Source organism: Sus scrofa, chromosome 16 (genome assembly GCF_054392235.1).
Source record: "Sus scrofa isolate SSC_HxYL_T2T_F1_AM1 chromosome 16, Sscrofa_HxYL_maternal_Yorkshire_Landrace_v2.0, whole genome shotgun sequence".
NCBI classification, from domain to species: Eukaryota; Metazoa; Chordata; class Mammalia; order Artiodactyla; family Suidae; genus Sus; species Sus scrofa.
The window spans coordinates 47,233,507-47,254,857 of NC_139398.1; the positions used below are offsets into that span (position 1 = coordinate 47,233,507).

General features: G+C 42.5%; 1 protein-coding gene across 8 annotated transcripts in view; it reads right to left on the reverse strand.

Annotated features, from left to right (window-relative positions):
- ANKRD55 (ankyrin repeat domain 55) overlaps positions 1-21,351 on the reverse strand; it is a 164,092-nt gene that overhangs the window by 73,018 nt on the left and 69,723 nt on the right. For 7 of the 8 annotated variants that reach the window (XR_014831343.1, XR_014831344.1, XR_014831346.1 and 4 more), the window contains 3 exons: positions 17,428-17,612; positions 10,492-10,659; positions 5,882-6,543 (listed from right to left, as the gene is read on the reverse strand). Coding sequence is in view for 4 of the 8 variants with exons in the window: in XM_021076740.2 (XP_020932399.2) it covers positions 5,882-6,543; positions 10,492-10,659; positions 17,428-17,612 (1,015 nt within the window). In the remaining 4 variants the exon portion in view is untranslated. The remainder of the gene's footprint in view (positions 1-5,881; positions 6,544-10,491; positions 10,660-17,427; positions 17,613-21,351) is intronic. The other variant, XR_014831345.1, reaches the window with a different exon arrangement.

Consider the following 21,351-nt stretch of genomic DNA (forward strand, 5'->3'; position numbering starts at 1 on the left):
TTGGTTATATTGGTGATAGTAAAGCTAAGCAGCCAAGGTCACAGCAGAAGGACAATCAGGAGATTTGCCACAGCAGGAAGATGCAACCACTTTTAGGCTGGAGGGATGGGGAAGAGTAGGTATTACCACAGCCCAGAAGCTAGTGAGAGTGAGAACCATGGCATGAAGGGCTGGGTGGAGGAAGTAGGAGGAGGGAACCCCTACTAGAGACTCCATAGGAAGCAGAGGGACACTGTGCTGTGTGGAACCACACTGCTTGTTCTCTTTCTCTTGCTCTTACTCTTCGGCCAGTGCCTCCTGGTATTTGGCCAAAAGTACCTGGAAGCATGGCAAGGGAGCCTGGGAGCTGAAGGGAAGAGACTAGATCTGAGAGCAAAAAGGCAGTTGACTAGCACACTAACTTAAATTTCAGTGTCTTTTAAACAAAGGTCATCTAAGGCATAGTGCTTAGCACAGGGCTTGGTGCCTAGTTAAAAAAACCCAAACCAAAACTGAACATACCCATAAATGTGTTTGTCTGGTACTATGTTCAAATCACTGTCACAAGTATTTTACATGTACCAACTTGTTTAATCTTTTTTTCTTTTTTCTTTTTTAGGGCTGCACCTGCAGTATATGAAAGTTCCCAGGCTAGGGGTGGAATTGGAGCTGGAGCCTCTGGCCTATACCACAGCCACAACAATGCCAGATTTGAGCCAGGTCTGCAACCCACACCACAACTCACAGATCCTTAACCCAGTGAGTGAGGCCAGCGATTGAACCTGCAACCTCATGGATTCTAGTCGGGTTTCCTACCACTGAGCCACAATGGCACCTCCTCAACTTGTTTACCCTTTTTTTTTGTCTTGTTGCTATTTCTTGGGCCGCTCTCATGGCATATGGAGGTTCCCAGGCTAGGGGTCTAATCGGAGCCAGAGCCACAGCAACGCGGGATCCGAGCCGCGTCTGCAGCCTACACCACAGCTCATGGCAACGCCGGATCGTTAACCCACTGAGCAAGGGCAGGGACCGAACCCACAACCTCATGGTTCCTAGTCGGATTCGTCAACCACTGCGCCACGACGGGAACTCCAACTTGTTTACTCTTTTTTTTTTTTTTTTTTTTGGTCTTTTTGCTATTTCTTTGGGCTGCTCCTGCGGCATATGGAGGTTCCCAGGCTAGGGGTCGAATCGGAGCTGTAGCCACCGGCCTACACCTGAGCCACAGCAACGCGGGATCCGAGCCGCGTCTGCGACCTACACCACAGCTCACGGCAATGCCGGATCGTTAACCCACTGAGCAAGGGCAGGGACCGAACCCGCAACCTCATGGTTCCTAGTCGGATTCGTTAACCACTGCGCCATGACGGGAACTCCCCAACTTGTTTACTCTTAACAGCAACCCACAACCCTAAAAGCGAGGTATTTCCTACCCTACTCTTTTTGAAATGAGGAATCAAAGGCTCAGAGAGAATCAGTAACAGCATGTAAACGAGAGAGCCAGAATTTGAACCCAGGTAGTGTGCCTTTAGAATTCCTCTCCTAACCATTGGATATGCTGCCTCTTGATAAATTAAGATGATAGACACTCAATAATAATTTAAAGAATGAGTGAATGACTAACGTTCTTTCCATTTAAAACCCTTATGGCTTTGTATCTAAATATGAGGAGTTCCCTTCTCCTGTTTAAGGATCTGGCACTATCACTGCAGCGTCTCAGGTCCCTGCTGTGGCATAGGTTCGATGATCCCTGACCTGGGACCTCCCAAATGCCATGGGTATGGTCAAAGAAACAAAAACATAAAGAGAAAATCAGTGTAAGGTGAGTTGTATACTCCTTTTAGCAAATCCATGTCCCTTAATGTTCATTTATAAGCTGAAGATTCTTGGGAGACTCAGTTACCTAGAACGGTTCCTATTATTATCAGCACTCAAAAATATTGGTGGAAAAAAAAATGCTTTGATACAGGTACTGCTAATTATTTAACATTCCTTTGGAGAATTTTGCTTCTCCCTTCCTGTTTTTCTACCACTATAGGACTTTTCAAGTTATTTCACTGGAAAAGTGAAACAAATCCTCAAACCACATTTATTGAATTTCCTTTTATTTTAAACGTATAGAAATTTTAGATGGCACATGTGACAGAATCTACTAGTTCTCTATCCAATATCTACTCTCTCTTTTTCTCTTAGAAACAAAAATACAGTTTTAGAGGGATAGCCATGTGCCCAGTTAAAAGACTACAGTTCCCAGTTTCCTTTGTGGATAGTCATGATCATGTGACTAAAGAGCTGGCCGGAGTTCCCATTGTGGCTCAGTGGTTAACAAATCTGACTAGGAACCATGAGGCTGCAGGTTCAATCCCTGGCCTTGCTCCAGTGGGCTAAGGATCCAGGGTTGCTGTGAGTTGTGGTGTAGGTCACAGACATGCATGGCTCAGATCCTGAGTTGCTGTGGCTCTGGTGTAGACTGGTGGCTACAGCTCCGACTAGACCTCTAGCCTGGTAACCTCCATATGCCCGAGGGAGTGGCCCTAGAAAAGGCAAAAAGACAAAAAAAAAAAAAAAAAGAGCTGGCCAGTGAGACGTAAGCTGACTATGAGATTTATGAGAGATAACTTTTTTTTTTTTGCTTTTTAGGGCCGCACCCGTGGCATATGGAGGTTCCCAGGGTAGGGGTCTAATCGAAGCTGTTGCCGCCCGCCTACGCCACAGCCACAGCAACTCGGGATCCCAAGCTGCATCTTCGACCTACACCACAGCTCACAGCAATGCTGGATTCTTAACCCACTGAGAGAGGCCAGGGATCGAACTGGCAACCTCATGGTTCCTAGTCGGATTCGTTTCCGTTGAGCCATGAGGGTAACTCCCTCTTAGTTTTAATTTCAAATGCCATAAATATTAAAGATAAATAAAGATAACTCATTAATGGGAGCTAATGCAGCTGGGGGACATCCATTTTTTTTCAGCCCTCTCTCTCCTTCCTTCTTCCTGTTCTGTCAGACATTATGAAATGTAAAATGACCTGAAGGGTAGAAGCCATTTGTTAAGCTGTGGAACATACAGATGGAAGGAGCTTGGGTCCCTGGTGATCATGGATCCATCAAGCACTTGGGAACCAACACCTTCGACTTCTTTCACATGAGAACAGTGCATTTCTTTGTTGTTTAAGGCACTATTACTTTGGGTTTCTGTTACAGGCCAATGAAGCCAATCCTAACTGATATAGAAAAGACAGCTCAAGGCTGTCATGGGAAAGAACAAGACCTTCAAACATTTCAAAAGATTTTCACAAAAGAAGGTATTAGCCAGGACAGGACTATCTCCAGAAAGCAGGCTGAGTTGAGGCCCTGGAGTTCACCAAAGTGTCAAAAGACCAATATCTCTCCAACCCTTCTTCTCAACAAAAGGAAAAACATAACCTATGCTCCAGTGCTTAGTGGAGGAAATAAAATCTTGAGTGGAGTTTTTCTTAGACACCAGGAAATAGCTTTAGTGTGCTTATTCATATTTATTCTGTGCATAATTACATATAAATATGCATGAGTGAAGACAGACTCTACCTCAAAGGTTTCAGACATCAGGCACATGTCAATGAGTGAGAGCCAGACTCATGCTGCATATTAAATGGGAAGAAATATTTCTCATTTCCAAATATATATGGTCCTCCTCCACTTCTAGAAGTACAAAAATCCCTTTTGGTCTCTCATTTTCCACTTTTGAGAGAAATACAGGTTTGAGAACTATACCATTTTTCCTCTTAACCTTACTATAAGAAAAGCAATGATAGGAGTTCCCACTATGGTGCAACAGGATCAATGGTGTAGTGGGAGCGCTAGGACGCAAGTGTAATCTCAGCCTGGCACAGTGGGTTAAGGATCCAGCCATCGCCGCAGCTGTGGCTTAAGTCACAGCTGTGGCTGGGATCTGATTCCTGGCCCAGGAGCTCCATATGCTACAGCGTGGCCAAAAGAGAAAAAAAGAAAAAGAAAAACAACAACAGAAACATGTTAATAAAGAACAACTGGAGAAGTTCCTGTTGTGGCTCAGAGGTAAAGAACCCAACTAGTACCCAGGAGGATGTGAGTTTGATCCCTGGCTTTGCTCAGTGGGTTAAGCATCCTGTATTGCCCCGAGCTGTGGTGTAGGTTGCAGACAAGGCTCAGATCCTACATTGCTGTGTCTGTGATGTAGGCTGGCAGCTGCAGCTCCAATTTGATCCCTAGCCTAGGAACTTCCATATGCTACAAGTGTGGCCCTAAAAAGCAAAAAAAAAAAAGGACAACTGGAGTTCCTGTTGTGGCTCAGTGGGTTAGGAACCTGACACCCGACATAGTGTCCATGAGGATGTGGGTTTGATCCCTGGCCTTCTTTAGTGGTTAAGGATCTGGCATTGCCTAAAGCTATGGCGTAGGTCACAGATGTGGCTCAGATCTAGTGTGACTGTGGCTGTGGTGTTGGCTGGCAGCTCCAATATAACCCCTAAGCTCCATATGCATCAGGTGCAGCCCTTAAAAAAAAAAAAAAAAAGAGAACAAACTCATGCTCCATGAAGAGATACTAGAGAGTAGTGTGGAGTGGGTTAAACTGGGGACAGTGATGTCCAATTGGTGTCCATGGGGACAGTGGTTACTCAGATGCAGCCAATTATTGCCAAGTACAATTTGGGTTCAGTGTTACAAGACTTTTCAATTTCTCAAGAGAAACTAGACTTTTAAAATGTTATGCAGAACTTCATGATTTTTAAATATTAGTAATTAATTCACTTGAAAACAAAGAACTGATATTGGAAGTTGTTCTGTAGTCTCTGCATTAGAACAATAGTTTTTAGTCTCTATTGTGCATCAGAATAATCTGTGGGCCATTTAAAAAAAAACAGAAGTTTTAGTGTGATATATTTGTTTAGAAATGGGAGAAAAATAGATACATGTACAATTGTTTGTATGTGTACAAAATATAGATTCCTTAGTATAACATATTTATTTACAATGTATATTTCTGTATGTATATGAACATGTATAACATACCTATTGAAGGATAAACAAAATATCAAGACCATTGTTAGTTCTGGATGAGGACCACAGGGAAGGTGGGGGAAGAGGCAAGACCGAGAATTGCCAGGTAACCATTTGATGTGTGTAGAGGCTTGAACTACACGTGTGAATGTTCTCTTTCTGCACATACACACAGAAGGCATATGCCAATTTCCCTTTTCCCTCACCAAGATTTTGTTTCAGTAGGTCTGTCATGGGGACTGAACACTGATTTGAAAACAATCACACAAATCAATCAACTCCTCATAGGTGGTATTACCATATACACTGCTGCTTAAGAATCCTTGCTAGTAGAAACAGTAATTTTCCTGCTCTAATCTGCCAGTTAGCACACATTTGCTGTGATGAGAAGACACATACTTTTTTTATTTGTTTGTTTGGTTTTAGGGCTACACCTGTGGAATATGGAAATTTCCAGGCTAGGGGTTGAATTGGAACTACAGCTGCTTGCCTACACCACAGCCACAGCAATGTGGGATCTGTGCTGCATCTTCGACCTATACCACAGCTCATGGCAATGCCAGATCCTTAACCCACTGAGTGAGGCCAGGGATTGAACCTGTATCCTCGTGGATGCTAGTTGAATTTGTTACCACTCAGCCACAACAGGAACTTCAAGAAGGCACATACTTGATGATTGTCGACAGGGTGGAAAAACAGAATGTTTCCATAGCCTGGAAATCCTGAATCCAGTGTACGCAAGAGAAAAGGTGACCTAATTGCTGGTTTCCTTCTGGCCCTGCCCTCTAGGCTACCTACTGTCACTCCAGTTCCTAACCCAGAAGGGCATGACACATTTCTTTTATAAAGCCTGCCAGGAATGAGGAAGAGGGAAGCAAGGACTTTACCTGATGACGGATTATGTAGATGAGGAAGATGTGGTGGCCCTGACACCTCCTGGTGACCGGATCTGCTGGTAAGTAACCTGTCTAACAGCTTATCAGAAGAAGACACAGTCCAAGCTTTATAGAACACTGGGTTAGAGTCACCTTTCCAAGGGTTATCTAGCAATGCCTGGCAGCCAGTTCTGTTATTCAATAAATCCTGCTCACTTCGGCTTTTCTGAGATCGCTGGGCTGTGTTATGAGTACCAGGGCTCAGGCCAGCATGGGAAGTGGCCCCCTGGGAGGCTGTCAGGAAGTTATGGCCCAGGGTGATGGGTGGGAGACTCTGTGTTCTGATTGGTGGAAGCCCTTTACGGGCCAGAGGCTTCTTTTCGGGCAAGTGATATTGTGAATTTTCCGAGGTCCTCTTCTTGAAGTCAACCATAGCCACCTGATCACCAGGCTGTTCCTGGCAGTTGGTATCCACGTTGCTGTCAAAGGTGGTGATGATGTCATCGACTTCCGAGGCATGCTCCCCCCTGTGCCAGTCCCCGCTGTGATCCTTTTGATAGGCCCTCTGCTCTTCTTTTTTGTTCTTGCCAAAGATTTGATTGAGCATGCTGAATCGTCCCTCCTTCTTCTGGGGTCTACTGTCCTGGGAAGGAAGGGGTCGAGTCAGCTCTGCTCTGTGAGAATATAAAATAACAAGGATGCTATGTGAGGATAGGAAGTGGAGACAACACCACTAACCACACAAAATACCTTCCACTATTCCATCTGCTTAAGCAGGTTGTTTGAAATCATTCAGATACCCGGCATCCTCTCATGTCAAAGGTGGTGAGTAAGAGCGACTCACAACACCCTCTCCATCCTCTTCCTTGCCACTGTCAGTTCTCTGCCCAATGACAGCATTTCTTAGTTAGAGTCCTTTTGTTTCCTCAGGAGTTACCCTTTCAAAATTTGTTTTCACCCAGAGATAAACTAACCTGCAAATAGCTTAAAGCATCACCATTCTCACTTAAGGACGGTCAGTAGGAATTCAAGCTTTAAGTCAAAGAGATGACAGCCAAAGATTGAGGTCAGGCTGTTAGGAGAAGCAGCTGGGTGGAGGTTGCGGGTGTGTGTGTGTGTGTGTGTGTGTGTGTGTGTGTGGCGGGTGTGTGTGTGTGGCGGGTGTGTGTGTGTGTGTGTGTGTGTGTGTGGTTTTCCACTTTCTCTGAAAGGAATCCCAGGGGCTCGGGCAGAACTCTGACCTTATCCACCTCAGGAAGCCTGCCCGTTTTACACTGTTTGTGTGTTATTTGTTTCCTGTTAAGTTTTTACTAAATTTCCTATTGAAAAAGTATACCAAAGGACGCCAAGGAGAGAAGCTTTTGTCTGGGTTTCAGCTGCAGAAGAGGAAGTGTGTGTGCCAGAGGCTGGGTGTGGCAGCAGAAGAAAAGGGAGCAATGCTGCAGGGGCAGGCGAATTCTAAAAAAAAAGAAGGTCAGCAGTTGTCTGGCTGGCTGGCTGGCTCTTTGTGTAGAGAGTCTTCCCTGAGGCACTATTCTGTTTTTCTTCCTTGGAAAATACTGTGTTATTCTCTTTTGAGGCCACAATTGATTTAATGCTTTCTGTGGTGTGAGTTAATGATGAAAACTGACCTGTGTGCCTGCCCTAAAAGCCAGATTGCAACATTACTCTTTGGAGTGAGATCTTGTAATCTGTAATTTGAAAAACATCACCACTTATTTTGGCTGCATAGAATTTTTTTTTCTGCAGGTCACAGAGTGTATAATTGAATCTTTATTCCCAAAATATATTTTTATCTTTCTCCTTTCACCTTCCAAGAGGCCTTCGGAAATATTAACACAGCCCTTCTGGACTCCTGATACTTCTGAGAGAAGCTCAGGAGATCTAACATTCTTGCAAGTTTCTCCACACAGAGTATACTCCTGTGCTAACTAATGCTACTTCAGCATCTTTTATAATCAAATTCCTCCTCCTATTAAAATATTAAAGGTTGTGATTTGGGCCAGTGTTGTCTCAAACCCTGGAAGTGAGGTCCCTGACAATTTTTAGGAACTTCATGAGGTTAAAACTATATTCATAATAATATCAACATGTCTTTTTCACTGGGCTGCCTTTTTTGTTTGTTTGTTTTTGTTTTTTTGCCATGTTCTTGGGCCGCTCTCGCAGCATATGGAGGTTTCCAGGCCAGCGGTTGAATCAGAGCTGTAACCACCGGCCTACGCCACAGCCACAGCAACTCGGGATCCGAGCCACATCTGCAACATACACCACAGCTCATGGCAACGCCAGATCCCTAACCCACTGAGCAAGGCCAGGGATCGAACCCGCAACCCCATGGTTCCTACTTGGATTTGTTAACCACTGCGCCACGATGGGAACTCCCACTGGGCTGCTTTTTATACCAAGGAAGCAAGAGAGCAAGTGGGTAAAACTGTGGGATCCTTGGCACAAATCAAGGTAGTAGCATCAATGGACTTTCATTTTAAAAACTGCCATTAACTTAATAATGTTTAGTAAAAGATTAATTTTTATTAAATATTGATCCTTGAGATATATTTTTTGACAAAATGGTAAGTATTCATAAGCAATTCTATTTACTGAAGTATGATGGTTGTTTTGAGGTAGAGCATTTATGTAATTGTTTGAGTTGCCAGATGAACCTTCCTTTTTTTTTTTTTAATCAAACATTATTTTTATGGCTTATAGACAACTATGGTTATTCAGAGTTGCACATTTTATTTTTCAAAAACCAACAAAGCAAGCCAGTCATTTCAAGGTAAACAGTTGAGGAGTTCCTGTCATGGCGCAGCGGAAATGAATCCAACTAGGAATCATGAGATTGAGTGTTCCATCCCTGGCGTCGCTCAGTGGGTTAAGGATCCAGCATTGCCATGAGCTGTAGTGTAGGTTGCAGACGTGGCTCGGATCCTTCATTGCTGTGCTGTGGCGTAGGTTGGCAGCAACAGCTCTGATTCGACCCCTAGCCTGGGAACCTCCATATGCTGTGGGTGTGGCCCTAAAAAAAACAAAACAAAACAAAAAGAAAAACAAGTTAAACAGTTGACAGTAATTGTTGCCAGTGACAAAAATCTAGCTTTTAAGCAAAAATTAGAATTTTGAAAAACTTGTATGCACACTGTGGGATTGACTGACAGCTTCCGGATACATAAAGATTTTTCTGATGAGATCAGTTGTAATATAAAATTGATTTTTTGATACTGTGTAACGAAAAGTATTATTTGAAAGATCTTCATAACTAAGTAAGCCAATATTTTCCAAATGACCAATGCAAGATATTATAAAATCATGCATAGGTATAAGACCCATTTAAAGTGTTAGACAGATGAATAGATTTTAACGTAACAGAATTCAAAAAGTTCACTGATATGGTAACAGAATCCACGTTGCAACTAATCTTTAAGAAAATACTACTTGTCAAGTTTTAGCTTAGTATCAAAGGAAAAGTATCCACAGTTATCTGAAAAGGCTATTGAAACACTCCTTTTCCATCTATATATCTGTGTGAGGCCAGATTATTTTCATACCTTCTTTCAAAACAACCATGTTGCAATTGATTGAATGTGGAGGCAGACGTGGGAATCCAGCTGTATTGTATTAAACTCCTATTAAGCTATTAAAGAGATTTGAAGAGCAAATAGAACAAAGCTGCTCTTCTCATTTTGGGGGGGGTTATTTTGAAGGATGGGTTTTTTTCAACTAAAAGTATGGTATTAACATTAACTTGTAAGTGTAATGGGTTATTATTACTTTAAATAAATAACTAAATATTTTATAAAAAGTCTCTCAGTTTTAATGTCTTTTGTCTTTTTAGGGCCATGCCCATGGTATATGGAGGTTCCCAGGAGAGGGGTCTAATCTGAGCTGTTGCTGCAAGCCTACCCCAGAGCCTCAGCAACGCCCCATCTGAGCTGCATCTGAGACCTACACCACAGCTCATGGCAACGCCAGATCCCCAAACACGGAGCGAGGCTAGGGATCGAACACACAACCTCATGGTCCCTAGTTGGATTCGTTTCCTCTGTGCCACGACGGGGAACTCCCTCTCGGTTTTAATTTCTAATGCCATAAATATTGATAGATGGAACTCACATAAACAAAACCTCTTTAGGGTTGTCCATAATTTTTGAGAGTGTAAAAGGGTCCTGAGAACAAAAAGTTGGAGAAATGCTGATTTAGGCAAAAGAACAATTAAGAGAACATGGAATAAAGGGAAGAAGAAAAGAAGAAAAAGCAAAGAGATTATAAAGTTCAGCAAATGTTACGCTGATAGATTCAGGCTTACCACTATCATTTTGCTGCACAGAGTCAAAAACATGTCATATTACATGTTAGATAATGGTGAACACAATTACGTTATTGCTTTTTTTTCCCTTTAGGGTCGAACTTGCAGCATGTGGAGGTTCCCAGGCTAGGAGTTGAATTGGATCCTTAACCCACTGAGTGGGGCCAGAGATCAAACAAGTGTCCTCATGGATACTAGTCAGGTTCATTACTACTGGGCCACAAGGGGACCTCCTTACTGCTGGTTTTGTGCACTGGAAGTTTAAAAAATGTCATCCAATTTTATAAATTTTTGAGAGGAAGAAAAAATGAGTGCTCACCTGCTCTCTTGGGAGAGGAGCTTGACACAGGCTGTGTGGCCGCAGTACAGGGCGTAGGCCAGGGGCGTGCTCTCATTGATGTCTCGCAGGTTGCTGTCCATGCCCAGCTCCAGCAGCGACTGCACGCAGTCTGCCTTCCCTGCAGCTGCAGCCCAGTGCAGAGGTGTCCTGGGGGACCACAGGGGAATAACACAAGTGTCTGAGCACAAGAATGGTAGAGGTTACTTAGCTGCCCCGGCTTCTGCTTGAAGTTGGGTCCTGGCAGGAAAGACTTGTTGCTCTTTAGAGGGTGGACATGGTATGTATTTTATGGGGCTTTGGGATGAAGGTGTATATGTGTAGAGGACTCTCCTCTAATTCTGATATTCCCTGGCCTTGCACCTTCTTTGGCTTTTCTGAGAATTTCTCAGAAGGGGTAGCAGTGGGTCTAAGGACTTGAAAAATTTGAAGGCTCTTTATACATAGTGCCAAACTACCTTCAAAGAAGACTGACTCAATTTCTCCTACCAGCTGTGTCCCTTCTCCTGCCTAATATTGAGTGTTATCACCGTCTTTAAAGATTCTTGCCAAAAAAAAAAAAAAAAAAAAAAAAAAAATGGCATTGCCATGAGCTGTGGTGTAGGCTGCAGAAGTGACTTGGATCCCTTGTTGCTGTGGCTCTGTTATAGGCTGGCGGCTGCAGCTCTGATTCCACCACTAGCCTGGGAACCTCCATATGCGGCCCTAAAAAAAAAAAGATTCTTCCCAGCTTGGTAGGCAAAGTGGTACTTCAGCGTTGTTCTCCTATGCTTTCTTTAACAATGAGGATGAAATTTTGCAATATATGTTTATTTGCCATTTGAGTTTATTGAAATGACTCTTAAAACGTCCTGTGCTCATATTTTCTATTAGACTACTAGTTTGTCTTACTAATTTACATGAACTTTAAAAATATTTAACGTATCAATTTTTTTTCTAGGTTATGTTTATAAAAACATTTTCTTAGTTCCCGCCATGGCGCAGTGGTTAACGAATCCAACTAGAAACCATGAGGTTGCGAGTTCAATCCCTGGCCTCGCTCAGTGGGTTGAGGATCCGGCGTTGCCATGAGCTGTGGTGTAGGTTGCAGACACGGCTCGGATCCTGCATTGCTGTGGCTCTGGCGTAGGCCGGCGGCAACAGCTAGGATTAGACCTCTAGCCTGGGAACCCCCATATGCCGCAAGAGCGGCCCAAGAAATGGCAAAAAGACAAAAAACAAAAAAACAAAAAAAACCCAAAAACATTTTCTCTAATTTATAGCTTTTATTTTCTAGTGATTTTTCCATAAAATACTTTTTTAAAATCCCATTTAATTACCTCTTCATTTTTGGTTTGTTTCATGATTTTCTGTTTTAGAAAATCCTTCATTGGCCAGTTTAAACGGTTTAAAGGTTTAAATTAATCAATATTTAAACCTTTGTTAAATGGTAAAACCAGTATTTTTTTTAAGAAAATGAAAAAAAAAAAAAGAAAAGTCAGGAATTGGGAGAAAATATTTGCAAATCACATATCCAACAAAGAGTTTATATTTGGAATAAATAAAATCTTTCAAAACTGAACAATAAAAAATACACAAGCCAATTAAAAAAAATAGCTAAAGATCAGAACACTTTACAAAAGAAGATGCATAAGTGGTAAATAATCACATGAAAAGGTGCTCAACAACATTTGTCATTAGAGAAATCAGGGCAAGTGGAACTTTTGTACATTGTTAGTGAGAATGAAAAATGGAAATGACCATGCCAGAAAATAGTTTATTAGTTCATTCTAAAGTTACATAGGAGTTCCCGTCATGGCACAGTGGTAACGAACCTAACTAGTATCCATGAGGACCTGTGTTCAATCCCTGGCCTCGATCAGTACGTTAAGGATCCGGGGTTGCCATGAGCTGTGGTGTGGGCTGGTGGCTTACACAGAGAGACCTAACCAGAGAGGGAACTTCCATATGCCAAAGTTGCGGCCCTAAAAAAATAAGGGGAAAAAAAAAAGTTAAATATACTTACCATATGATCAAGTAATCTCACTTCTGGATATACAGCTAGAGAAATGAAGGATTATGTTCACACAAACTCTTATACACAAATGTTTATAGCAGTATGATTCATAATTGCCAAAATCTGTATAACCTAATGTCCTTCAACGTGTGAATGGATAAACAAACTATAGTTCATCCACACAACACAATACTACTCAGCAATAAAAAGAATAGCCTACTGGCACATGGAACATAGATGCATCGAAAGTGTATTCTACTAAATGAAAGAAGTAAATCTCAAAAGATTAGATACCATACATTTCAATTTACATGACATTCTGGAAGAGGCAAAACCCAAGGGACAGAATTCATCAGTGGTTGCCAAATTTTAGAGATGGGAGAGACCTGAACCACAAAAGGACAACCTGAGTTGATGTTGGAGTTGACAGAATGGTCTTGAATCTTGCTTGTGGTGGTTACATGAATCTATGCATGTGTTAAAATTCATAGAAGTATATATCAAAAAAGTAAATTTTACTGAATGTAGTAAAAGGCAAACAAATATTTTCTTAATTTACCTGGGTTTTTAAAAAAAACCTTGTATGTGTATTTTCAAATGTGTAGTGAGGTGTTGAGTCAATCTGACCATGTCTCCAGTTGCATAGCCAACTTTTCTTAACACAATTTATTAATGCATTGGGATCATATTTTGAGATCCTGACCTACATATGTACATTTCTCCCCTTCCTCTGTACTCCATTTAAGGAGGTGTTTGACTTTGTGCTCAACCTCAGGGGAGGGAAATACCAGGGTTGATAAGAGAAATAGTGTCTTTCTGTTTCCAAAAGCCAAGCCCAGAACTGAGAGCAGATTTAGAGCAAAACAGCTCCCCAACTGTAGAAAGAGTCCCCCCTCGGCTGTCAAGGCAGATGTGACAAGAGGGTGATAAAAGCATTAAGGAACCCTGGACCCAAGAGCAAAGAGTACCAGAACCTTGCTTCCTTGGCAGAGATGCTGGGAAGTAGGGGGTGGAAAATGTCTGCATGGTGTGTCTGGGCAATGGGACCATGGGAGGTTAAGAAGGGCACAGGGAAAGATGACATTCCTGAGAAGGGGGTTTCCTATGAAGAGAATGACTACTCTTCCTGTCACTCTGGGAGAGGATCATTCCTAGGGCAGGAAAGCAGGGCAGGGATGACCTCTCCTTGGTTTCATTCTGGGGCTTGACCCCTGGGAGAAGGCCACCCCTGGGAGAGCCAAGAGGTCTCTCAGAAACAGAGGCAGCCCAGGGGCTGGATAGAGAGAGGGTTACTTGGGGCTATTTGCAAAAGGGCCTATGACTCAGTATTTGGAGAATAGCCACGTCCACAGTATGACCAGAGTCCCCATGGGTAAACTGTGTCCTCTGTCAATTAAGCATACTTCTCCTCATGTTATGATATGGGCAGCAATGTGAGAACACTTAACAGGACCATATGATTTTTCAATATAGTAATCTGTTATACTGCCTATTGGAATATGTAGCAGATATGATCCTTTCCATTCTATGGGAGAGAGGTCTCCAGACAATGTTTATTATGAAAAAAGATAAGGCACCAGCTATATTACGCCCTTCTATTTAGAGAAAGATGGAGGCCTGGATATCACAGTGGTAGGGTTAACTCATATGTGACAGTTCTCTTTGGAGCACTGTGAAATTCTCCTTTACAACAATTGCTAAGGCTGACTATTTTTAGTTCTTCTGACCATCAACATGAAAGTGGAGGTCCAGAAGAACACAGGGAAAAAGTTATTTTGCAGAGAAACAAGGGAAGCATAGGTAACTTCTAACTAATACACATAGAGCTCTGTGGGCAATATATAGTATCCAGTTTCAAGTTATCTATAGAGTACAGGTCTTTTGTCTCTTTAGGTAGGTTTATTCCCAGGTATTTTATTCTTTTGGATGCAATGGTAAACGGGATTGCTTCCCTAATTTCAAGTTATCTAAGCTGTAGTTCCTTTCTTATCTCTAAGCATCAGGATAGTCCTGCAAACCCAGCAGACTGGACTCAGCTGTCACAGTGAGGAGCTAGAAGGTCAGGGCTCATGATTCAGAATAAATTCATGAGAGACAAGCACTGGGGGGGAGCTCTCATTGTGGTGCAGTGGAAATGAATCCAACTAGTATCCATGAGGATGCGGGTTCCATCACTGGCTTCACTCATAGTGGGTAAGGGATCCGGCATTGCCATGAGCTGTGGTGTAGGTGTGGGTCACAGATGTGGCTCAGATCCCGTGTTGCTGTGGCTGTGGCATAGGCTGGTAGCTGTGGATTCTACCCCTAGCCTGGGAACTTCCATATGCCGAGGGTGTGGCCCTAATGATGAGGTGGTCTCTGAATGACAGGAGATGGGTATAAGAAAGTAGCGTTGGGAATTCCCGTCGTGGCTCAGCAATTAGCGAACCTGACTAGTATCCATGAGGATGAGGGTTCGATCCCTGGCCTCGCTCAGTGGGTTAAGGATCCGGCATTGCCATGAGCTGTGGTGTAGATTGCAGACATGGCTCAGATCCTGTGTTGCTGTGGCTCTGGCGTAGGCCAGCGGCTACAGTTCCAAATGGACCCCTAGCCTGGGAAACTCCATAAGCCCTAAAAAGACAAAAAGACCAAAAAAATAAATAATAATAATAATAATAATGTAGCATTGGAGCTTGTGGTGCAGCAAGTTAAAGGGCCAACATTGTCACTGTAGTGGCTTGGCCTGCTCTGTGGCATGGGTTTGATCCGTGGCCTGGGAACTTCCACATGCCATAGCCAAAAATAAATAAACAAATAAATGCAGCATTGGTTGAGATGTCAGCAGCCCAGGAATGATTTATGGAACATATAAACATTCTCTAGATAATTCCCAGAAATACGTAGGGAGGAGAATTTGATAAAAGACTCCCCTTTCTGAAGATAAATGAGTTGTGTATTTAAGGAAAGCATGACCTCACAGGCTGATGAAATTTGGGACATTTAAGCTGCGGAAACTATTTCTGAGTTATGTGTTCTGTGCCATCAATCTTAGGCTGGTACTGCCATGTTTAAATGTCATAGATTTATGATGTGTTTTAATATCAGGAAGACTGTTCTCCTATATTTTCCCTCATCCTTCCTTCTTATATTATTGCCTTATTTTTCTTCCCTTTTCTCAAAATCCTTCTCTCCACTGGAAAAGACAAGAAGGAAAGGGAAGTCACAATTCCTGCAAATGCTTAAGTACACATACCTACGGAGGTTTTGAAAAATTTTACACTAACACAAGCTTACAGTTTCAATATGAAGGCACAGCTGCAGGATGCAGAAACTGAAACAAAATGGAGAGTAGGGTTTGATCAGTGCATGTAAGTGGTGAGCTGAGCTTTGGGACATGAACTAGATCTTCCTTGAGATTTTACTTCATTTTGAACCCACATAGGACCCAATCTTTTGCACTTTGTTTCCCCCTGCTTGGTTTTACTTTCTTCCCTGAGGCTGGGGGAGCTATATTTTCTCTTGCTAAGCATGTGATAATGCAAAGTGTGCAATACTGTATTCAGAGCTGGTTCTAGATGTATATGGAGGTGGGCAAACTTCTCCCTAACCCTATTTTCCTAAATGTGTTCTTGCCTTCTCTTTTTAGATCATTCACCTTTTTTTCTTCATGTAACTGAAGTCCTGTTTCCTTACCTGCTCAGGCTCAACATCTGCTCTTAGAAAAAGGTCTACATTCAATGATTTATATATTAAATTTAAGTAAAGTCATCATGTTAACTATCGCCGACTTCTGAGACTTACATGGAACCCAAGGATTTTTTCCCCTGTGTTATAAGAATTTCAGGAATCAGGAAGTAGAAGGTGCTTCTTAGGGTATCATAATAAGTTGGTGGCTAAATTTGCACTACAATAGAAAAAAGTTAAAAAAAAACCATACATAGTGTATAAGACATACTTATTTTCAATAATTTTTTTTGTTACTATTCTTATATTTCCACTGAATCTACACCTAACTGAAACAAAGATTAGACAAACATTGTAATTGAACAGCTCTCATAATAGTTGATTATAGATAAAGGGCATTGTAGGTAAAAAGCTCTATGTTGAGAAAACAAGGGTACAAGTTTTCATTTAGTTGCTAATTACCTCTGCGGCAAGTCTTCATCTTTCTGGGTTCAGCTTCCTGTTCTTAGAGACGTATGCCAATACATCTCTAATGATTGAAGAAAACCAAAACAGAACTCTGGTAAGGTCACATCTAGTTCTGAATACAAAGCCTCTATTGTGCTCTTCTCTGGATAACAAGAATTGTTGACTTTATGACATAATCCAGGAATGAAGAAAAAAATAAGACTTACTGTTAAGAACAAAAAGCACATATAGCAGGAAGCTGATATACAGAAAGTCTTCTGAGAACACTGAGAACGTTTAGCAAAAAGTGGAAAGTCTGACAATACTGTATTTCTCTTCATAACAATGATTTTCCTACCCTGCTAAAATAGGGAGGGTTTTTATTGTCACAAGCGCAGTATAAAATATTACTGGCAGTAGGATATGGTCATATAGGATGACTTCTTTGTTTTGGGGTTTTTTGTTTTGTTTTGTTTTTGTCTTTTTGGGGCTGCACCTATGGCATATGGAAGTTTCGAGGCTAGAAGCTGAATCAGAACTACAGATGCCGACCTACACCACAGCCACAGCAATGGCAGATCTGACCCGCGTCTGCAACTTACACCACAGATCATGGCAATGGCAGATCCTTAACCCGGTGAGTGAGGCCAGGGATTGAACCCACATCCTCATGGGTACTAGTTGGGTATGTTAACCACTGAGCCATGATGGGAACTCCCAGAATAACTTTTTAAACATCTTCTTCATTTTGAGATTAAAATTTGGAAGATGACTAGTGGTTCTCAACATTTCTGTGTTGCCATGGATACCTGTCGTCCACATCCAGAGCCTGCAGGTTGCATTCAGGGACTCTTGCCAGCTCGTTGATAATGTCACTGAAACCTGCTGCTGCAGCAATGTGCACGCATGTCTTCCCACTCTCATCGTCATAGTTGATGATGGATGGACCCTGGTGATGGCCCAGAATGATGGAACACAGAATTCTATTTCCACTCTGGAAAAAAAGTCAAAGAAAGCTCACCATATACAATCCAGTGCTCTCCCCTGTCTATGTAAGTTAAGATAAAAATTTACAACAAAAAATGAAAATACATTTTATCAAAACTAGCAACAAATTTCCACTTGTTTCAAGTCAGTGTAGGGATTTTCATCTCCTGTAAGAGCTAACTTGTTTTCTATAAATAGTGAACTAAGGAGGAGGTAAATACAGGTATAATTGACTGATATCAGAGCTAGCATGATGGGTAGGCCACCTAGATAACTTTCTCATTAAATATATTCATTTTGTTTCCTCACTTGCTGTTGAGGTTGACACTGGAGAAGCTGGCAGAGTTAATTTTAACGCTACCAAAATGACTATGATGAGTGTTGACTGGTGGCAGAATGATGACCAAAATGATCTGGTAATTGCCAAATTGCTATAAATTGCATGTAATTTAATTGTCAAAAAATCCTTTGTGAAAGGCAGTGGGTCATAATTTAGTAGCTAATGGATAAAGAAAGAAAACAAGTATCAGAAAGAAAACTTTAGGAAACCATCTAAACTGGGTCCCTCTTTCTGTGTAGGTCTATAATCAGCTTTTTATCTTACTTTGAAGGAAGGCTATCTACAGTCTTTTCAGTAACCTGTCCCCACCTTAAAAGCCACCAGCTATTACTTGAGCCCACACTTCTTCGACTTGAACAAATGAGTAAGTAAATACTGGGCATATGATCTTTCATTGGACTGAAAAATATATAAAATACAGCATAAGCATTTGCAATTTAAGGTGACAATAAATCCTCAATGGCCAATAAATACATTCTAGTTTTCTCACACAATGGAAAATCTTATCTTTCAGATTTCTCCTAATATATGTGTAAAGATTATCAAACAGTCCAAAAAATTCATCAGCATTTTAATTTCCTTTTTCTTTCTTCCTTCCTCTCTTTCTTCCCCTTTCTTTTCTTTTTTTTTTTTTCTTTCTTTCTCTCTCTCTCTCTTTTTTTTCTTTTTAGGGCCACACCTGCAGCATATGGAAATTCCCAGGCTAGGGGTCAAATCAGAGCTGTAGCTGTTGGCTTACACCACAGCCACAGCAATGCTGGATACGACCCACCTCTGCAACCCAGACCACAGCTCACAGCAATGCCGGATCCCTTAACAAGTGAGGCCATGGATCAAACCCGTGTCCTCATGGATATTAGTCGGGTTCGCTAACCGCTGAGCCATGAAGGGAACTCCCCAGCATTTTAATTTTCTCAGTGAATCCGTAGAGACTCTGTTAATTCCACACAGCAGGTCTAACGGGTAGAAAGGAGGTCTCTAGGGGGCATGAGGGGCACGTTAGGAAACGGGAGAGACACACTATATATAATTCTGGGAGCCAGGAACCAGGCCATGTGCCAGCTTCAGGTTCCCTAAGCAAAAAAAGGGAGAGTTGAATATTTTTAAAAGCTGCAGTTCTAACACACTCCACATGCTGTCCAACAGCCACCTTATAATAAATTTTCCCACATAACATTTCTTTTGGCATTCTTCCCGCTTTATTTGACCCCAGGGTTGTGTTTTAGAATCTCTGAGTCAAATTGCCCAATTCTGTGGAACAGCACCCGTTCATTTTTGCTTTTCCTCTTCCTTTCCCTCCCCTCTCTCTGTCTGCATTTAGGACTCTCCGGATATCCCATTACTCAGCATGGCTTCACAGAGAACACTACAGAGTGAACCCGTGAGTGTGCTTCCGTCCTATGGGAGCTGATTCCAGCTCTGAAACCTCTTGCAGGACCAAAGTCCCGGGGCCCTCAAAGTTCTCCGCTTTGAGCCCCAGGAAGAGCGCTGAGTGGGTTTTAAATGCTACAACCAGGGCAAGCTACATTATTTGTGGGGCCCATGGAAAAATGAAACTATGGGAGTTCTGCTGTGGCATAATGGGATCAGCAGTGTCTTGGGAGCTCTGGGACAGTAGGTTTGATCCCTGGCCTGGCACAGTGGGTTAAGGATCTGACCTTATGGCAGCTGCAGTGTAGGTCATAACTGTGGCTTGGATCTGATTCCTGGCCTGGGAATTCCACATGCTTTAGGGCAGCCAAAAAAGAAAAAAAAAAAAAAGGGTTAAATATTTGCTGACACAATACAAAATTAAAAAAAATTAGGAGTTCCCGTCGTGGCTCAGTGGTTGACGAATCTGACTAGGAACCATGAGGTTGTGGGTTCGATCCCTGGCCTTGCTCAGTGGGTTAAGGATCCGGCGGGGAGCTGTAGCTCCAATTTGACTCCTAGCCTGGGAACCTCCATATGCCGGGGGAGTGGCCCTAAAAAAGGCAAAAAGACCAAAAAAAAAAAAAATTATGTATTAAAAAAAAAAAAGAAAAATGAAAATGTAGAGGAGCCCCCTGCTCACATGGTAGGCAAATAATGTATTCCTTTCTTCTGTGGTGTGTGTCTTGATCTGCCATGGCGATTTTTATTTGCTACTAAGTGTCAGGCTCCCCTTGGGCTGGGCATTCTCAGGTTGGGTGCGAATACTGACAGATGCATGAGCCCTGTCTCGCAAACTGGCACATGCTTGACTCCAACCCTCCTTGAGTCTGTACCTAGACCCCTGCCAGGGAACTCAAGAGCTGGGGCCTGAGCATCTGCCTGAGGGCAGCAGGGAGATGGGGCTGTGTGAGCCAAGGATCCACTGTCCTATCAGACTTAACAGACAAGATACAAAATCAAAGATAGAATTATTGAGAATTTTCAGATGGCCACAGAGCATTATACCCTGAGCACAGAGCTCCTTTCTGAGCGTGGGGCCCTCTGTGGCTGTACTGGCTACCTGCCCATAAAGTGGCTCCTGCCTGTAACCTTTTTCCTTCTCTCCTTCTCACCTTCCCTCTTACATCCTTCTTCTCCCTTCATTCTTCCTTTGTCTCCAAATGACTTGTACATAATTTGGATCAATGAGTTAAACTTGGAGTTCCCGTTGTGGTGCAGCAGAAATGAATCCAACTAGGAACTATGAAATTTCGGGTTCGATCCCTGGCCTCACTCACTGGGTTAAGGATCCGGCGTTGCTGTGAGCTGTGGTGTAGGTCACAGATGTGGCTCAGATCCCGCATTGCTGTGGGTGTGGTGTAGGCTGGTAGCTGTAGCTCCTATTCAACCTCTAGCCTGGGAACCTCCATATGCCGCAGATGCAGCCCTTAAAAAAAAAAAAAAAAAAAAAAAAAAAAAGAGTTAAACTCTACGGCATGCCTGTCATCAGAAGGTGGCTACAAAGAATACATCCAAGGTTTCATGCCTGCTTTATCAACTTTTCTAAGATTCTTTCACCTGATGTTACTTATATATTTTGAAGGGGTCTGAAATATGTTTATTTAAAGCAATCAAGAGACACCTCTCCCCTTTTAAGAAGCACTGGTCTATGGAGAAGAGAAACAGAGACCAAAAAGAGTGTCAACTCAACGAACTTATTTTGTTTACAATTTCCTGGAAGAGCAAAGGGATTCAGGTTGCCAGAGTGGTTCAAACTGCAAAACACCCTGTCACGGTTGGTTCTCTCTCCGTGTGAGACGGTGCCTCAACACAGATGGAAAAAACAAAGCCCATGTCTCACACTCTCTCTTCCTCCCTCCTCGTCAGACCCACAGAGGAGACATTTTGCAAACAGTCAGCTGAGGTGGGGGCTGCTGCCCAGCATTTCTGAGTTGCCCTCTTCTCAGTTCCTGACCAGACAGTTCCAGACAGCAGTTCCTTTGGAAACTGGTCC